We start from the raw sequence: 18419 nt of genomic DNA, 5'->3' as shown, positions 1-18419 counted from the left end.
TGAATTGGCACGTTCTGGTCTAATTTTCGTATGGACCGAGTCTTGGTTTCGGCTGGAACTAGTTCCGAGACGAGATGTGGCCATGGCTCTCTAAGTCTGCGCCCTTACTCTGATGTAGCAGTAGCAGTTATATCATAACTAAATGTTGGTCATGAGTCGGTCTTGCTCTAAGAAGGGTCTTGATCTCTCAAGTTTATAAATATGAAAATACAAATGTAATAAGCTCTAGCAAAATTCTCTTCCCTTTCCTTCTAGATTCGGCTTATATTGTTTAGACAAATGTGTCTTGTTCTGACACAGTCCGCACAGGCTAATCAGGGACGACACTTTCCGCTTAAACTTGATTTTCGGTAAGAAGGGACTTCCTTCGAACTAAAAATACCATAAAAGCGGATAGTGTCGTCCCTGATTAGCCTATGCTGACTGCACAGGCTAATCTGGGACGGCACTTTACGCACAAGCATTAAGCCCAGTTTTATCAGAACAAGACACAAATTACCCTTTAGAATTATGTAATGAATTTAAAGCTTGATTTTAAATATCATTATGAAGTGAAAGTAAAGCGATGTGTGGGGACACGACTTAGGTCAACAACAATATCAAGTATATGGCTGCAAAGAACCGCCTAAAGTCCACTAACTACGGTTCGAAACTGATGCTCGTTTTTACGAATATATAGAGGATATTTGTTGGACTAGGTAGAATATTGATTTTAATTCACGAGTGATCATACAAAATAATATTTTTCAAAAGTGGCGCAAACATATATGTTTTATATGATCACTCGTGAAAAATCGATATTCCACCGAATCCAACAATTTTTTTTTATTTTATGCGTTTTTTTTAACCGTTAATTTACATTGTAAAAGAGTTTGGCTGGAGAATTTCGCTTGAATTATGTATATCTCTTATTTTTAGCCATGTAACCTGCCACACGATTAGTTTTCCGCCTTTAGTTTGAAATATATATATGACACCTATATATGACACCAGTTTGGGCGTATTGGAACGCTTTCGATTCCGTTCCTTAGGTAGAACATGTACTTAGTCTGTTTGGGGAGATCAAATGAATCCTCTCATGGCCAGGATCGAACACGTGACCTCTCGGTCGCGAGGTGGACACCGTATCCAATACGCCATCGCGATTTTACCGCTTTTTTGTGAACCCCTTGAAAGATTATGCTACATAAGCAATAGTCTGTTCTCCCCAAATAAATTCATATCCCTCTAGTTATTTGATGTGTATAATATGACGTTCAATTATGAATCAGCTGGAAAACTAAAAATTCTTAACTCAAAAAAAATGCAGACTTTTTTCTAATATCTCAAACTACATTGTATATTATAGTGTGTTTATCTGATCATACTCATGTTAAGAATTGATATTAATTTCAATCAAAGGTAAATTAAAGTTAATATTCTTTTAAAGCAACTCTTACTTTTCATCAATATGCATTACGCATGGAATATCCCTTTCAGCGGATAAAATATATTTCATACGGACACTTTTGGTCTGTTACCTTTTGATACAAGCATTTTCAGTTTCTCAAATCATTTGGTATTTAAGTTATTATTGGGCAAATCGATATGAAACTGCATTCTAAATCGTTTGAGACGCGTTCTGAGAAAACGGGGCTTAATGCATGTGCGTAAAGTTTCATCCCAAGTTAGCCTGTGCAGTCTGCACAGACCAAGCAGGGCGACACTTTCCGCTTTTATGGTATTTTTCGTTTAAAGGAAGTATCTTCGACACAAAAATCTAGTTAAGTCGGAAAGAGTCGTCCCTGATAAGCCTGTGCGGACTGCAAAGGCTAAACTGGAACAACACTTTACGCACATGCATAAAGCCCAGTTTTCTCAGAACGCGATTCATTTATTTATATGCGTAGATCTATACGCCCGATGACGATGCGTTAGAGGGGTAGATGTTTCGCAAAATAAAATCGAGAAGGAATTCAACTTGAATTATTTTCGATATTGTGCGTGTGTCTTCTCGTCCAAATGAACAAAACTGAACATCATAAGATAGTATGTTTCCCTACAAAAACATCATAATTACCGCTTTGCTCGTAGCTAAACTGACCATAACAAAGAATGTTTTCATGCAACAATAGAACGTACTTTCGTGCATACACTTCGTCATAATAACCGCTGTGTTGTGTGGATCTAATAATAGAGCGTACTTTCTTGCATTCACTTCGTCAAAATTAATAATCATGTAAGAATATAAACAGTTACAACACAATCAATGGCAAGAACACGTAGGTTCTTATAAGGCGGTACTGAAATTTATTAAAAAGTATTATTAAGAATCGTTTTTCTTATAACACATGCGTCTTTAATATATTTACATATACACGTATTAGACACTACTGTTTTGTCATATGAAACTAATAAATTGTCGACAATATACACAGATGACCATGTGTTGATATAAAATATACGGCTTATATAATAAGTCGCGTTCTGAGAAAACTGGGCATAATGCATGCGCGTAAAGTGTCATCCCAGATTAGCCTGTGCAGTCCGCACAGGCTAATAAGGGACGACACTTTCCGCTTTTTGACATTGTTCGTTTAAATGAAGTCTCTTCTTAGTTAAAATCCTATTTAGGCGGAAAGTGTCGTCTCTGATAAGCCTTTGCGGACTGCACAGGCTGATCTGGGACGACACTTTACGCACATGCATTATGCCCCGTTTTCTCAGAACACGACTAAAATATAAAATGGTATTCCTCTCCTTAATGAAAGTCCTATACTCAATGAACTACATAGCGGTGCAGCCCCATACGAGAATGTTTACCAGCAAATGGTTTATCTTTGTCTGTGTTGAAATCAATATTCTAACGTAAGACTTAATTATTTTCGAAACGTTGGACATTTAGTATTTAAACTGAACTATTTAGATTAAGAAAGTCTAATCGATGTGTGACATCGACTGTGTGTTCCTTTTTTATATTTTGCAATTCCTGGCCGCCAATGATATGTACATATCACATATCGGTCGGTGAGACTCGTGCCATGGCTGATGATAACAAGAAATCATACTAGAATCAAATCAAACTAATTACGCACAATTTATGGAAAATCGAATTGAAGTATTGATATAAATCAACGTTGTTCAGGAGTTATTGTCACTGTGGTTGTTAAACTTTAATATGACTAAATTGATCGTGGATGTTATAATTTTTATGAAGAACGCGTCTGTTTTCATAATGAAGTTATAAATGATTAATGAACAATCAACAATCACTGCGGTTTATACACGGATGTAATCAATGTATACATCAATTAATGAAAAAGCACACCCGTTGAAACTAGCAGCGTTGAGTAGCTGATATAGTATGTCACATTAAGACGGGCCCACGTTGTGATACTTGAACAGGCCGTCCGAAGTGAAAATAGAATCTAACCAATACGCTTTCATTAATTGCGATTTTGTCATCAGCCATAGCTGACGTCATTATGACGGCTTCCGTTGACAAAAGTACATATGTCGGACAGTATGTAAGTCGGATAATGCGGATAAAGGTAATATAATGAATGTTGTAATCATCGCCGTCATTCTGTCATCATCAGCAGCTCCAGCAGCAACAACATCTTTGGTGTCATCATGATTTTTTAACGTAACGAATTACCGCAACGCGTTCCATGGGTTATTGATAAACAGAAATTAACTTGTTGTTGAGCTTAAAGATAAACATTTATCAAATAGTTGTAGAGCTTGAAGATAAACTGAAAATAAAAAATTGTTCAGCTAGTGTCAGAAATCAAACAGTTCTTTATCAAATTGATAAACCGAAATCAAATAGTGTTAAGCTAATTGATAACCCGAAGTCAAATAGTTGTTTTACTTATTGATAAACTGAAATCAAACAGTTGTTGACCGTATTGATAAACAGAAATCAAATAGTTGTTTAACTTATTGATAAACCGAAATCAAACAGTTGTTGACCGTATTGATAAACATAAATCAAATAGTTGTTGATCGTTTTGATACACATAAGTGAAATAGTTGTTTAACTTATTGATAAACCGAATCAAACAATTGTTGACCTTATTGATAAACATAAATAAAACGGTTGCTGAGCTTAATGATTTATTAATATCAAACCGTTTTTTAAACTTAAAGATCAACAGTCATAACACCGTTGTTTCAAGCCGTCGATAAATCAAAATTGTGAGTATTGTCATCCATAAACAAAAGCTATAATATAATATCAGAAGCACTAACGGAATAAGAATCCTTTTTTGGAAGTCATCATATTTCTATCGTAATACAAAACTCATCATCATCTAGCCCGGTAATATCTCTATCTTAAGACAGAACTCATCATCATCCAGCCCGGTAATCTTTTATCTTTTGTTATTGTTTGTTAAATCGATGTATATGTTTATAAAACAGCCATAAAAGGCTTCGTTTAAACAACATACTTTCATGCTTATATGATGATATTTGAAAGCACGAAACAAATTAGGATAAATGTTTGCTACGTTTTAAAAGCCAATTCCTATGTTTCTAAATTATTAATAGAATAGCATCCAGTAATCGTTACAATGACAAAAATGAATATAGGCAGCTATACTACCCAAAGTAGTTGATTGAAGAAACCTCTAAGATAAGAACATATTGTATTATAGTTTAAAATAGATTGGTTAAATGCTAAGAAAACGTTTCCATAATTATCTTGCATATATGTTTTTGAAATATTGTTCTCAAAGTGATCTTCTCCAAATGTTCTACAACTTTTGTTAAATTGTGTATTCTAGTCTATACTGTTCGTCAATACTTGTATTGTAATGTCCTCGTGGGCTTAAATGCCTTATTGGATTGAAATAAACTGTCTGTCTGTCTGTCTGTCTGTCTGTCTGTCTGTCTGTCTGTCTGTCTGTCTGTCTGTCTGTCTGTCTGTCTGTCTGTCTGTCTGTCTGTCTGTCTGTCTGTCTGTCTGTCTGTCTGTCTGTCGTCTGTCTGTCTGTCTGTCTGTCTGTCTGTCTGTCTGTCTGTCTGTCTGTCTGTCTGTCTGTCTGTCTGTCTGTCTGTCTGTCTGTCTGTCTGTCTGTCTGTCTGTCTGTCTGTCTGTCTGTCTGTCTGTCTGTCTGTCTGTCTGTCTGTCTGTCTGTCTGTCTGTCTGTCTGTCTGTCTGTCTGTCTGTCTGTCTGTCTGTCTGTCTGTCTGTCTGTCTGTCTGTCTGTCTGTCTGTCTGTCTGTCGTAATACAGAAATCATCATCATCAAGCCCGGTAATATCTCTATCTTAATACAGAACTCATCATCATCCAGCCCGGTAATATCTCTATCGTAATACAAAACTCATCATCATCCAGCCCGGTAATATCTCTATCTTAATACAGATTTCATCATCATCCAACCCGGTAATATCTCTATCGTAATACAGAACTCATCATCATCTAAGGCATCAACATGCCTTCTACTTTAACCCATTTATGCCCAATGGACTCGCCCATCTTTCTAAATTGGATCAATTTATTTCCAAAATTAGGGATGTCTAGTATATTTATTTCTATATTTAGAATATTTTTACAGAAATTCCATTAAGCAAACATCGCAGACCCTAATGAGACGCCGCATCATGCGGCGTCTCATCTGGGTCTACGCTGTACCAATGCCTTTTTTCTAGACGCTAGGTATAAATGGGTTAATTTAATAGCATGTACAAAAAATGCATCTAGATTGTGATCGCGATTTGTTTTTAAAGGGGCCTTTTCACAGATTTTGGCATGTTTTGAAGTTTGTCATAAAATGCTCAATATTGATAAATGTAAACATAAGATACACAAAGCTCAAGTTAAAATCAAGAATACAATTGAAAAAAAGAAAAAGGTAACCCTCAGCAGGGTTCGAACCACTGACCCGTGGAGTCCTTGAGTAAAAAGTCTACCACTTAGACCACTCGGCCATCCTTCCGGATGCAATGCCAGATGTATTTTATACTTTGTATAAGCAATCCTCGTAGTTTCAAAGAATAAAACGACAACAACAGACTCTCCAAATTATTAATTCGTTTTGCGTTGCAACGCTTTATAATTTACGGGTTTTTAAATCGTCAAAAGATGCATATAATGGTTATTTTAGAGCATGGTAAATGCTCAGTAATACTGTTTCCTCACAAATATCATAACTAAAACGAAAATTTGCGAATCTGAAACAATTTTTATCAATTTTGTCAATTTACCCAAACGTGAAAAGGCCCTTTAACGTTGCATAATGCTGAAACTACTATTGACGACTATTAAGATAAAAATGTATGATTTTGAACCTTTCAAATATCTGCAAATCATAAAAGGTTTCGGTATAAGTTTTGACAATTATAATGTCGGGAGAGGGATTTGTTTTTTAGCTATCATAGCAAACGATTCAATTCGCTATTCTATCAAAAAGTAACAATGATCCTCTTGACGTATTCATTTGGAGAAATTAATTGCTCACGTCAACGTTTGAAGAAGCTTTATTATCAATCGCGCTTTATCAATATGATTAACGCTTGATGTTTGTAATGCAGACTCGACAACGTTGAAGTGGTTCGAATCGTTTAATTGCGGGTCATTTTGCTCTCTACAAACTTAATTGATATGGAAGCTTTACCGACTCTATGGCAACAAATACACAACAAGGTTTTGTTATTAGCGGAAGGTATTTGCAAGACTATAAAAAGTGCACACGTGTTTGAAGAATTTTATTCGCGGATATTCGGTTCTCTAATTAGTTTCGAGTATTTGCGAATGTAATAGTTCATGTGCTATTAAAATCTTATTAGGATTTAAAAGGTTTTTAAATGAATCTTCAACTATTTCATGATGGCTTGTATCCCCCACGAATTTACGATAAGTGACTTGCTATCTAATATACCATTTATCTTCGTCAATACGTGTTTATACCAGCGCTTTATTGCATTTTTAGATAATAATGTATGATTGCCGGTATTGCGATATCATGGTCATTATTTCTATATATTAGCATTGGTTTGTTAATGATTATTTATGTTGATGCAAAAATCTTGATAGTATTGCTAAACGTAAGTGACAATATTTGAACCACTTTATTATGGCAACGATAGGCGCTTAAATAAAATGTACCGATAAAAATGTGTATTTTAATTGTATATCACTTAATGCATAAATGTGTATTCCGCATGTTAACAGAGTTCCAAATCGGCTGACATTTAGTAAAATTATCATGCTGCGAATATTGACTCTTAAGTAAGCGGTATTTAATGAAAGTTAACATCGAAGTGGCCTTGTTCTGGAAAAACAGGGCTTAATGCATGCGCATAAAGTGTCATCCCAGATGAGACTATGCAGTCTGCAGAGGCTAAACAGGGACACTATTTTCCGGCTTTATGGATTTTTTAGTTTAAAGAGTTCCCGTCTAAACAAAAGTCCAGTGTAGGCGGAAAGTGCCGTCCCTGATTAGCTTGTTCGGACTGCACAGGCTAATATGGGACGACACTTAACACATGTGCATTAAGCCCAGTTTTCCCAGACCGAGACTCGTAGCAATCTAGAGCCTTGTGATCTGTAGTCAGTGAAAACAAGCATAAAACTCGAACAGTGCTATCATTAGAAGGTATTGGTGCATTTTTGATGGTAGGTTTTATATATAAAACAAGTACTCGAGGCACAGATGAAATAATACTTTAAAGGTCCAACTTCCACTTTTAAGCAAAAACTAAATGTATTTTCGACACCATTGTACCTTCATTTAAAGCTGTCCATGTGCTTTTAAAGTTTATACATGATATTTATTCAAGTTTGATATAACACGAAGTTTCGTCGTTTCAATGACGATTATTAAGATTACATGGCATTATGGGGGAAATACAAGACATCAGTTATTACAAAGAGATATCGAAGTGCTTGAATTACTTTTAACAATCTCAAAGACTCGCATCAGTTGAACGTTTTCACGAAAATAACAAATAAAATTGTTTGATTGCCAGTATTTCTTGTATTTTATAATTTACGAGGATTGAAAGGTCCATGATAAGGTTAAACAAAATCGAAGAAACATGTGTTACATGCTTCTGTTGTTGTCAAAAAGATAGATAACTACTTATATGAAATTGATAAAACTGCATGTATCACAACGTTCATGAAAGGAAGAATTTCATCAATTCCAGATGTTACGAAATAAAAAAATGTCAATGACACTGCGTTTGCACGAAATACAATAAAACAACCTCAAACGTCAGTGATCACTTGAAAACGCCCATATAATAAGAATAAACGTGCAATACATGCAATACTGTGTACATATTATGTGTTTGAAGTTCTATGTACGTTTGTCGTAAGTTGACACGACTGTTGTTTCGAACATTAAATTAAACTGAAAGAAACGTGTGAACCTTATTTAAAAGAGGAATGGAGTTTTATTAACCCATTTATGCCTTTTGCACTCGCCCATCCTTCTAAATTGGATCAATTTATTTCCAAAATTTGGGATGTCTAGTATATTTATTTCTATATTTAGAATATTTCTTACAGAAATTCCTTTAAGCAAACAACGCAGACCCTGATGAGACGCCGCATCGTGCGGCGTCTCATCTGGGTCTACGCTGTTTGCCAATTCCTTTTTTCTAGACGCTATGCATAAATGGGTTAATTTCGCCTTTATACAATTTATTTAAACAAAATCATATATGTCGATTCTTCTTTATGATAGACGAATATTGATTCGTAAAAAACTACATTCGAAAAGATAACAGCAAATACAATTTGTATAAATGACATAGATCTAGTTAAAAACGAATACAATAATTATACAGATTATTAAAAGATAATTTCTCACATGAGACAAAAATTAAAATGTTGTTATAATGAATAAGGAACACGCTGAATCAAAATTGATCAACTTGTTTATCAAATATATAGGGATTATTGGTGTTTTCTAAAGATGAAAGATTCATCCAAAGAACACAATTCTGTCAGAATATAAAACTAAATTTGTGATATAAAATGCGAGCGCTGATACGGATACAGTGTGATTCAAACAAAATACAGATCTGCGTCATTGTCTTAATGGACTTAAATTTATCTAAACGCCCATGCGCGTATCATATTGATATTTAGTTCAATAAAAGTGATTGTAAGCTGAAACAGCTCTTACCAATCATAAATAAGCTTTGAAATTTTCTTTAATATATTAATTGCCTATGGACACTTAAAGTCTCTTTTTCTTTTGATTCAAACAAATAAAGTTTCTTCTTCAATGATATTGTATAAATCATTATATTAAAATGCTTTTAAATTGTTTCTATTCTGTCTATGTGTATGCTTCTTCTAGAGTAGATACGACATTGCTCATTAAATGAATAGATTCTTAACAAACAAAAATACAACAAGACTGTAAACGAGTTTGTATAACTGTTTACATCGTGCATGTTCTTCAACTTCGTCATAGCTTCCACTTTGTTCTTGGATAAAACGTAACATCAGAAAAGAAAATGTTTATACGCGTTCAGGTTTACTGTTTTTAATGACCGACTACGAGTCTATGTTCTTTATAAATCAGTATCCGACATCTAAATAGGATACATTACTTCCAAATTTTGTGAGGGATTTACTTTTAAGTAATTCTAATAATGCATCATAATACTGTTGTCGTGTACCATGGTATTTTTCAAATTAATTAAATAATAATATGGTATTAAAGTTAGTTCGTTTATCAAATGTAATTGGTTTATATAATGACACTTCTGCCCAAAACATTTTCTAGCAATTTGTTTCTGGATAACTCTTTGTGTCTTGTTTTGACAAAACTGGGCATAATGCATGTGCGTAAAGTGCCGTCCCAGATTAGCCTGTGCAGTCCGCACAGGCTAATCAGGGACGACACTTTCCGCTTAAACTTGATTTTCGGTAAGAAGGGACTTCCTTCAAACTAAAAATACCATAAAAGCGGAAAGTGTCGTCCCTGATTAGCCTGTGCGGACTGCACAGGCTAATCTGGGACGGCACTTTACGCACAAGCATTAAGCCCAGTTTTCTCAGAACAAGACACATTTATGTCCAGTTATACCACAAATATTTCGTATTAAGTTATATGTATGCACTGTATGCTTTATTTTATTTTCCTTTATATTGTTTGAATAAACATCTCATAAGTATGATTACTATGGTTATTGACGCCGATACAACTTTTTAAAAGGTATACATGATGTTATTTAAATAAACATATGGACATTATTAATAGCTTTTCCTTACATAAGATATACATGTCGGCTGGAGCTTATTTATTACCTGTTGGGTGGCATGACACAAAAGCCAATTACTTTTTCATTATACAGTAAAAGGTCTTCACATTTAAAAAAACAACAATATGCTATTTATAATTGATTATGATGAGAGAGAAAAACAACTTGTAAATATAACCTTTAAATAGTCTTCTGCGATCTTAAAGTGGCAAGTTTTGAAGTCATTTCAAACGAAACATAGTTATACGAATAACGAATTGATCGCCTGAAAAAGTACATTGTCCATCTATTGTCGTGTTTTTGTTGACCGTGCTTTTAAGGAGTACAAGTAGGTCCATCACTGAACGTACATTGCTCTGATTACTGTGATTGTATAACTACAAAGAACGATATTGACATCAAACGTGTAAAAGGAAAGGGTTCGTATCACATGAATTATCGACAATGTCATTGACCCGGCCAAAGCGGTTGATGTATTAACTTGGAATTAATTATAAGTTATATATCACTAAAAACTGGCAGCCTGGAAGGATACTCGCGGCATAAAATGCGAGAACTGCAACGGACTAGTATTTGTAGTAAGATTCTTGTTTAACGCGCACTAGACTATAGTCAAAAACTCTTTATGTAATTGCGATTTATTTTAAATCACAACCGTTCTTTAAAGTACTTATATTGGAAAGAAAGCAAGTGGCATAATGTGAAGAAAATTAAGGAAGCAGAATTCATAGTTTTGATCATCCTGATTAATGTAGCATTAGCTACATCACCACAATTACAATAAATAATCGTTTGTCGTCAATATTACCATTCCTGGCATCATCATGAACTTTATTAACATCACCAGCACCATCATAATGACATATGCAACGACTTCGATATCGGCACTATTTATAAAATATTTCAAGCTAAAACGATAATGATTAAGATACTAGTTATTGTTCAGGAAATCAACAGTTAAGGTTTGAAAAGTGTATGATTCATTTTAGAATAAAATCTAAGAAACATCAGTTTATTACAATTTTGCTTCTAGTTTTTACTGAACTATGCCTTTATTTTGGTACATCTTTATTCTAAGGCTATACCTATATATAACACATTTCTCTACACTAAATGCAAAACATCAACCAACGTTATATTACAGTTAACGAATACAAAGTTTAACGCATTGAATCTCAAACTTTAATTAAGAAATTGTGAAAGGTCATATATTATTTAAATAATGAGCTCTTATTTTTAAATCATAAATAATAGAATATTCAATAAAAAAGAGATTGAAATGGACTCCTTAAAAAGGAAAAAATAATAATCACGTGTTAATTGAGTCTTTTTAATGCTATGCTCTTCCCGTTGTTACGGAGACACTGCAAATTTCCATTTGAATGACTTAGAGCTTGAGAGGAAAGAATAGTGTTCATTCAATACAACTCATTATTGGCACTTGAAAGATCCGAAAGAAATTGAGTCTATTTAATACTACGCTCTTTTTTGTATGACGGAACGACTACATATTGTAATGGATAAAAGCTAATAAAGTGAGAAAAACGTTTTAGTTCATTCAAAATCACTCAATGCTGGCATTTCACAGATCATAATGAAGTACAATAAGGGATGTGCTATAATTAAATTTTTCTTGACATGAATTGTGGAACATGCTGAATAAATAATTTGATGATAATAGATAGGACATAGTGTGTTGGTTTGGAATTTTATAGATAGGACATAGTGTGTTGGTTTGGAATTTTATAGATAGGACATTGTGTTTTGGCTTGGAATTTTGTAGTCGAAAATTATGTTTTATGAAATTTGTGATATTAAGCGAGGAAATTAGAGATGTGCTGTTTAAATGAAGGTTTTATATAGAAACTTTTAAATCGTTTATTGAAGTTTCACACAAATTTTAAAGTTGTACAATTACTGGAGCCATTGGTACGCGTGCAATTGAAACAGAAAACAAACTGCAAAGCTACGCAATTATTGAGAAAATCGAATAAAATATTTATATAAAAAAACAAGGACCTTGGTGTATGGAAATTGTGATTGTCTAACTTAAACAAAGGCGTTCCATCAGAAGCACGAACGGAAATACTTAAATTGCATTTAATTGACAGCATTGATCCGAAATTTTAATGCAAACACGATTGTTGCATTATACAGCCATAAATTATTGATGAGAAATAACACGACCGAAGTGGTTGATGGACTTCATGTGGAAATATGAATAATAGAAAAAATCACATTGGTTTGATTTGCCAGTAAATTTTCGTTTTTGTTGTATAAAATACACGAATTGCTGTGATATTTCAATTGAAGATTCTCGTTGGATCAGGATTTTAATTATTACAACTTGATTCTGTACCGGTGATAGATGAAAAGTCAAATCCTCCGGCATGATGACGGATGCCATTGACAAAAATACATATTTAGGACAATATGTGAGTCGGATGAAGCGACCAAAGGTATTTATGAGCCTCGCTCTGGGAAAATGGGGTTTCATGCATGCGCGTAAAGTGTCGTCCCAGATTAGCCTGTGCAGTCCGCATAGGCTAATCAGGGACGACGCTTTTCGTCTAAACTAGATTTTTGCCAAGAAAAGACTTTCTTGAAACGAAAAATATCAGAAAAGCGGAAAGTGTCGTCCCTTATTAGCCTGTGCGGACTGCACAGGCTCATCTGGCACGACACTTTACGCACATGCATTAAGCCCCATTTTCACAGAGCACGGCTCAAAGGTATTTATGAGCCTTGATCTGGGAAAACCGGGCTTAATGCGTGTGTGTAAAGTTACGTTACAGATTAGATCAAGGGCGACACTTTCCGCTTGATCTACTTTGAGAAGAGACTTTCTTCAGACAAAAGCAACCCATGAAAGCGGAAAGTGTCGTCCATGAGGAGCCCATGCGGCCTGCACAGGCTAATCTGGGTCGATACTTTACGCACATGCATTAAGCGCAGTGTACCAAGAACGGGGCTAATATACTCGTCATCATCGGTATCGCCATCGTCAGCAACACTTAGTCCCGCATCTGCATCGTCATGAGTATTATCATAATGATCATCAACGATATTTTTAACCAACTAAATTGTATTTTACCTTCGCCCAAATCGGTAACTAAATAATATTACACTAGCTATTACACTTGCGATCATTGTTTAATGTCCGCAACAAACAGGTACGTGCTTATGGTTAAACAAACTATAAACTCGTGAACGATGAAGTTTATGCTTTAGAGTAAATCATTCTTTACATTTTTATTTATTTTAAATGTGTCCTTCATATGTCGCTTTTTGATAATATCTCTTCTTCTTCTATTCGAGATTCGTTGTTATAATGATAAGTAATTATTTCGACGTCGGTATCTAATTTTGTGGAATCAAAAAGTGTTCGTATGTTTTCCATGACGGGTTTTGTAAAATAACTGACATGCGTAAACGTTTGCATCTTCAAAGTTTGATGTCCACTCAATAGGCTTATTTTTATTATTTAAGTTAAGACACACAAGATATTACGACTTTTAATAAAATAAACTATTTCATAATGTATTCTAATTAAATGTTTCTATAATTATACGTTTATGCTCTAGACTTAATTTGGTCTCTATAATGTTAATACAACAATGATACTGCCATATGTAAACCGCTTTCTCAGAGTCATTAGATGAGTCGTGTTCTGAAAAAACAGGGCATAATGAATGTGCGTAAAGTGTCGTTCCAGATTAGCATGTGCAATCCGCACAGGCTAATCTGGGACTATACTTTACGCACATGCATCATGCCCATTTATCTCAAAACGGGACTTAAATTTATCTTAAGAACACAATAAGCTTAACTCAAACCTTATTCTATCACGTACAAAGGGGACTTTAATCAAAGGTCGCATAGATATTTACCCAGTTATTAAAAACACCTTAACTATTGAACAGTTTTATCATAGGGATATTATGATACATAATTGGGTTGCTTTCCAAAAATAAAAAAAGTTCTTAAAGGACCAATACTTTTTAAACAACCATGGAAGAAAAAGTGCATGCATTTAGTAAACGCTACAGTATGTAAAGTAATCAATATTATTTAAATGTAACATGTTGGTTAGTCCGTTTTTATTGCCTTTTTAAATGTTCAAACACTGTTAGTCATATAAAACTGGTTGATGTACATAGGCAGCTCGAAAGAAGACAGTTCTTACATGAATGTATCCTGATCATGAAAAGCAGAAACGACGTAAAACCGTGTAAAGTATTTTCTGTTATATTTGCTTGTGGTATAATGTTTCAAGGACTAAGAAATACAATCTCAACAATTCAAGAAACAGTTCACAATAAATAAAATATACCAAAATATGTGTAACATAGAAAAATGCATGTTATACTTGTATTTTGCATAGTAAACTTGTATTTGATCCACGCTCTGTGAATACTTGATATTCGTCTAAAAGAGAATTCCTTTAAACGAAGTAAATGCAGAAAGGTCATTCCTGATTAGCCAGTTAGGACTGCACAGGCTAATCCGGAATGAGACTACACGCACATGCATTAAGTCCGGTTTTATCAGAGCGCGACTCATATGGGCCTTGCTCTGTGAAAATAGGATATAATGCATGTGCGTCAAGTGTCGATTCAGATTGGCCTGTGCAGTCAACACAGGCTAATCAGGCACGACACTTTCCGCCTAAACTTGATTTATGCAAAGAAGAGACTCTCTGTAAACGAAAAATATAATAAAAGCAGACAGTGTTGCCCTGATTAGCCTGTTCGGACTTCATAGGCTAATCTGGGACGGCACTTGACGCACATTCATTTAACTCACTTTTCGCGACTCAAATGTATGTGGTACGTTCATGCCACACATACTAAGGTCAAGATTCGAGTCACAGATTATAACAGATATGTGTTTTAATACCAGGTAGTTGTCATGTAAGTACTGCAATCGCTGTCTAAAACACCATCACGTTATGGATAAAATATGTAATCATTATTCTTCAGAATCCGGTCGAGTTTTAAAATAAGATCGTTCATCCTTTTAGTTTTCGTATACTCTTGATTTAAAGGACTAGTTTAATTCTTGAAACACCTGTTTGAATAGTGCCCTCTCAGATAAAGGAACGATTGAAAGTGAGTTATGAAAACGTTAAACCTGTTGTTCTGCGATACGAGAGCTAGAAAAATGAAAAATCTGTAAATTTCAGATGCATATAACCTGGCGTTATAAAAACAAAATCTTATGTCTATGCCGACTCTTAACACAAAAAATAAAGGATTAAAGAACAATGCAAAATATGAAAATAAAACTGCCACCGCGTCTGTATTTTATAAGATACACCGACATTTAATGGTGGGAATCGCCTAAAGGCACAATTGCATATCGAGTATTTGTTGTTTGAAGTTCAAGAAATACCCCAATCGTTTTTGCTGCACTTTATAAGCCAATCAAAGGCATTAACGGCACGTCGTTACACACAATTATTGACTTTACAACAATAATCAAAATTTGTAAAATATTAACTTTCAAGACAACTATGTTTCAGAGGGTTACTCACGTGATAGTCAAGATGGCGACGTCCATACCGAGACAGTTATTTTTCGCCGTTTTATAACCTTTATTACTTCTGTTTATTTTTTAAATGACGCTCACTTTCCAGCCATATCAGTAAAAAAAAGTCGATAAGCGTTTATTTCGTATTTGAATTTGCATTATATCTCGACTTTACTCCACGCAAATTTTCTTAGTGGAGCTTTAATTAGGTCATCCCGCTAAGAAATTTTGCACCGGGTAAAGTCGAGATATAGAGCGAATATTACTATGAAATTAAAGCCAGTAGCTTTTTTCCTAATATAGCTGGAAAGTCATCGGAATAAAAAAATAATAATACAAGTAATAAAGGGTATTAAACGACGAAAAATACCTACCTCGACATGGACGTCGCCATATTGTTTGTCACGTGATTACCCCTTCTGTGTTTACAACTAAAAACTTTTGTTTACAAATAATATTGTTCGTATTTACGAATAAATGTTTATCTATAAGTCTTTTTGTCATACCTCTGTGAACATTTATTGTAAGGCCAAGTTCCCATGCAAAAATTTCGAACAATGCATGGATTATTATCGATTGAAAAATGCAATCCATTGAGACTGCGTTTGGGGGAGGAGAGTTCATGTAATCATTTGGCTTTTACAGCTCAGATGAATTTTTAACGGCGGCTTTGAATGAAAGTTATACAAAATGTGATAGCATAGAGTGATGTTTTATTACCGTAACAGACGCTGGTTTGTTAAAACTCAACGAACTATTTTACAGATACAGTGCACAACAAGTCTGTAGCCGATGCTTTAATGCATGTTTATTGAGGTCATTTGTATTGACATAGATACAAAGCATCGTTAATGAATACTGCAACATTTTTAAACTTAAACAGTGTTTTATATTACGTAAGGCACATAATTATGAATTAAAGAAAATCGAGCAATGATATCGGTGTATTGGATTCTCGGTGTTTGAAATCTACTGGTAAACATTCATGGAATTGTTTTATCTTAAGGCAGTCCTTTTACGATAAAAGCAATCGAAGTTGAAAGCCACTCAGATAGTGAGGCAAGTCGATTTAAACTAATGACATAAACGAACATGACGCTACAACTACAACAAGACTTGTGATTGTGTCAAACTTAACAAGAACGGATGCCATAAAAAGCAAAAGAAAAAGGACTAAATTTTCTTTTAAAGTCATCTTGATTGAACATAATAATTGACTTTTTTAGTGGAAATGATAAAAGAACAATTACAAACCCAGACGTATTGATGAACAAAAGAGAAAATACATGACCATTAGAACAGGCTCGTCACTGTTTATGTCAAAATGGTACCATCGTTGTGGCATAGAAACATGAATTGAAAAGGCTGTGGTTTTGAAGCGACGTTTTACGTTAAGCGCCAAATCCTATTTATATGATTTGATTCGAGAGATTGCTTTACGTTAAATCCATTCCAACGCCATAATGACGGCTGCGGTTCACCAAAGTACATATGCCGGACAGTATGCGAGTCGGATAATGCGGATAAAGGTAATCGCGTTTTGAGAAAACTGGGCATAATGCATGTGCGGAAAGCGTCGTCCCAGATTAGCATGTCCAGTCCGCACATGCTTATCAGGGACGACACTTTCCGCTTTTATGAAATTTTTCGTTAAAATGAAGTCTCTTCATAGCAAAAACCAAATTAAGGCGGAAAGTGTCGTCCCTGATTAGCCTGTGCGCACTGCACAGGCTAATCTGGGATGACACTTTACGCACATGCAATATGCCCAGTTTTCTCACACGACTCAAGGTATGGGGATTGTCATCATCTTCCTCATCATACGTATTACTGCACTATTACTATAATATTATATCGCTTACATATCACTAAAAAAAAGACATTATAGTTTTAATAAGTTTCTGCAAGTTTTCATCATACCCAACGAATCATTAGCCTCGTTATCATTATATTCAGCAATGTCATCGCCATCATGGCTATTAAAACTTTCTTCATTCATAGTCACATTTCTATATGGCCAAACGGTCAAAGGTAAACACAGTGGTAAAAACTGTCTTGTGATCGTTGATATAATGTTATAAATCATTAAAACATTCAATTGACTGTGTGCAAATCGGACTTTAATCAAAGCTCACATAGATTTTGCTCTGTCGATGAAAACGCCTTTAACGACCAATGTTGTCGGTATGTGGTATTGATTCATACCTAGAGAGCTTTTAGCAATCAGACATTTATTTGAAGTGCTAATACTTTCAGCTTTTATAATAAATAGCTGAAAATGAAGTATTTTACATTAAATACGATACTTAAATAAATCAGCAGAAACAACTTTTTGGAACAAAACGTCGCGAAAATGAAATCGAGTTCACAAGAATTATTTTGTAACTAGACAGAACGAAAACAGCAATCAGTTTGTTTTTTATTTAAGAGGGTTTACGTGTTACAGTTTTACAGCAACGTTTACTGTTTTAATGTATTGTGAGCAATAGGAAAGATTAATACAGTAAACGTAATTGTATACGTACTGTATTATAAGTTACACTGTTAGTAACTGATGGTGTATGTTATATACAACATCAGAAATTTCATACCATACGAGAGCGTAGCTACAGTATGGTATGAAAGTACCGAGGGTGTTTATTCCATGGGATGTGAGATACACGTAGATACATATG

At 34.5% G+C, this 18419-nt stretch overlaps 1 protein-coding gene across 3 annotated transcripts in view; it reads left to right on the top strand.

Moving 5' to 3' along the window:
• The window catches only part of LOC127879504 (uveal autoantigen with coiled-coil domains and ankyrin repeats-like), a 49048-nt gene that overhangs the window by 843 nt on the left and 29786 nt on the right, over nt 1-18419 (top strand). Inside the window, exon 1 of one of the 3 annotated variants that reach the window (XM_052426368.1) lies at nt 3356-3530. The exons of 1 other annotated variant lie outside the window; for it this stretch is intronic. In XM_052426368.1, the coding sequence (XP_052282328.1) occupies nt 3465-3530 (66 nt within the window). In that variant the 5' untranslated portion in view covers nt 3356-3464. Of the gene's footprint in view, nt 1-3355; nt 3531-16623; nt 17274-18419 lie in introns of those variants that run through there. One more of the 3 variants, XM_052426367.1, reaches the window with a different exon arrangement.

This window comes from Dreissena polymorpha, chromosome 4 (genome assembly GCF_020536995.1).
Source record: "Dreissena polymorpha isolate Duluth1 chromosome 4, UMN_Dpol_1.0, whole genome shotgun sequence".
NCBI classification, from domain to species: Eukaryota; Metazoa; Mollusca; class Bivalvia; order Myida; family Dreissenidae; genus Dreissena; species Dreissena polymorpha.
This window is presented reverse-complemented; position numbering and strand designations above follow the sequence as displayed.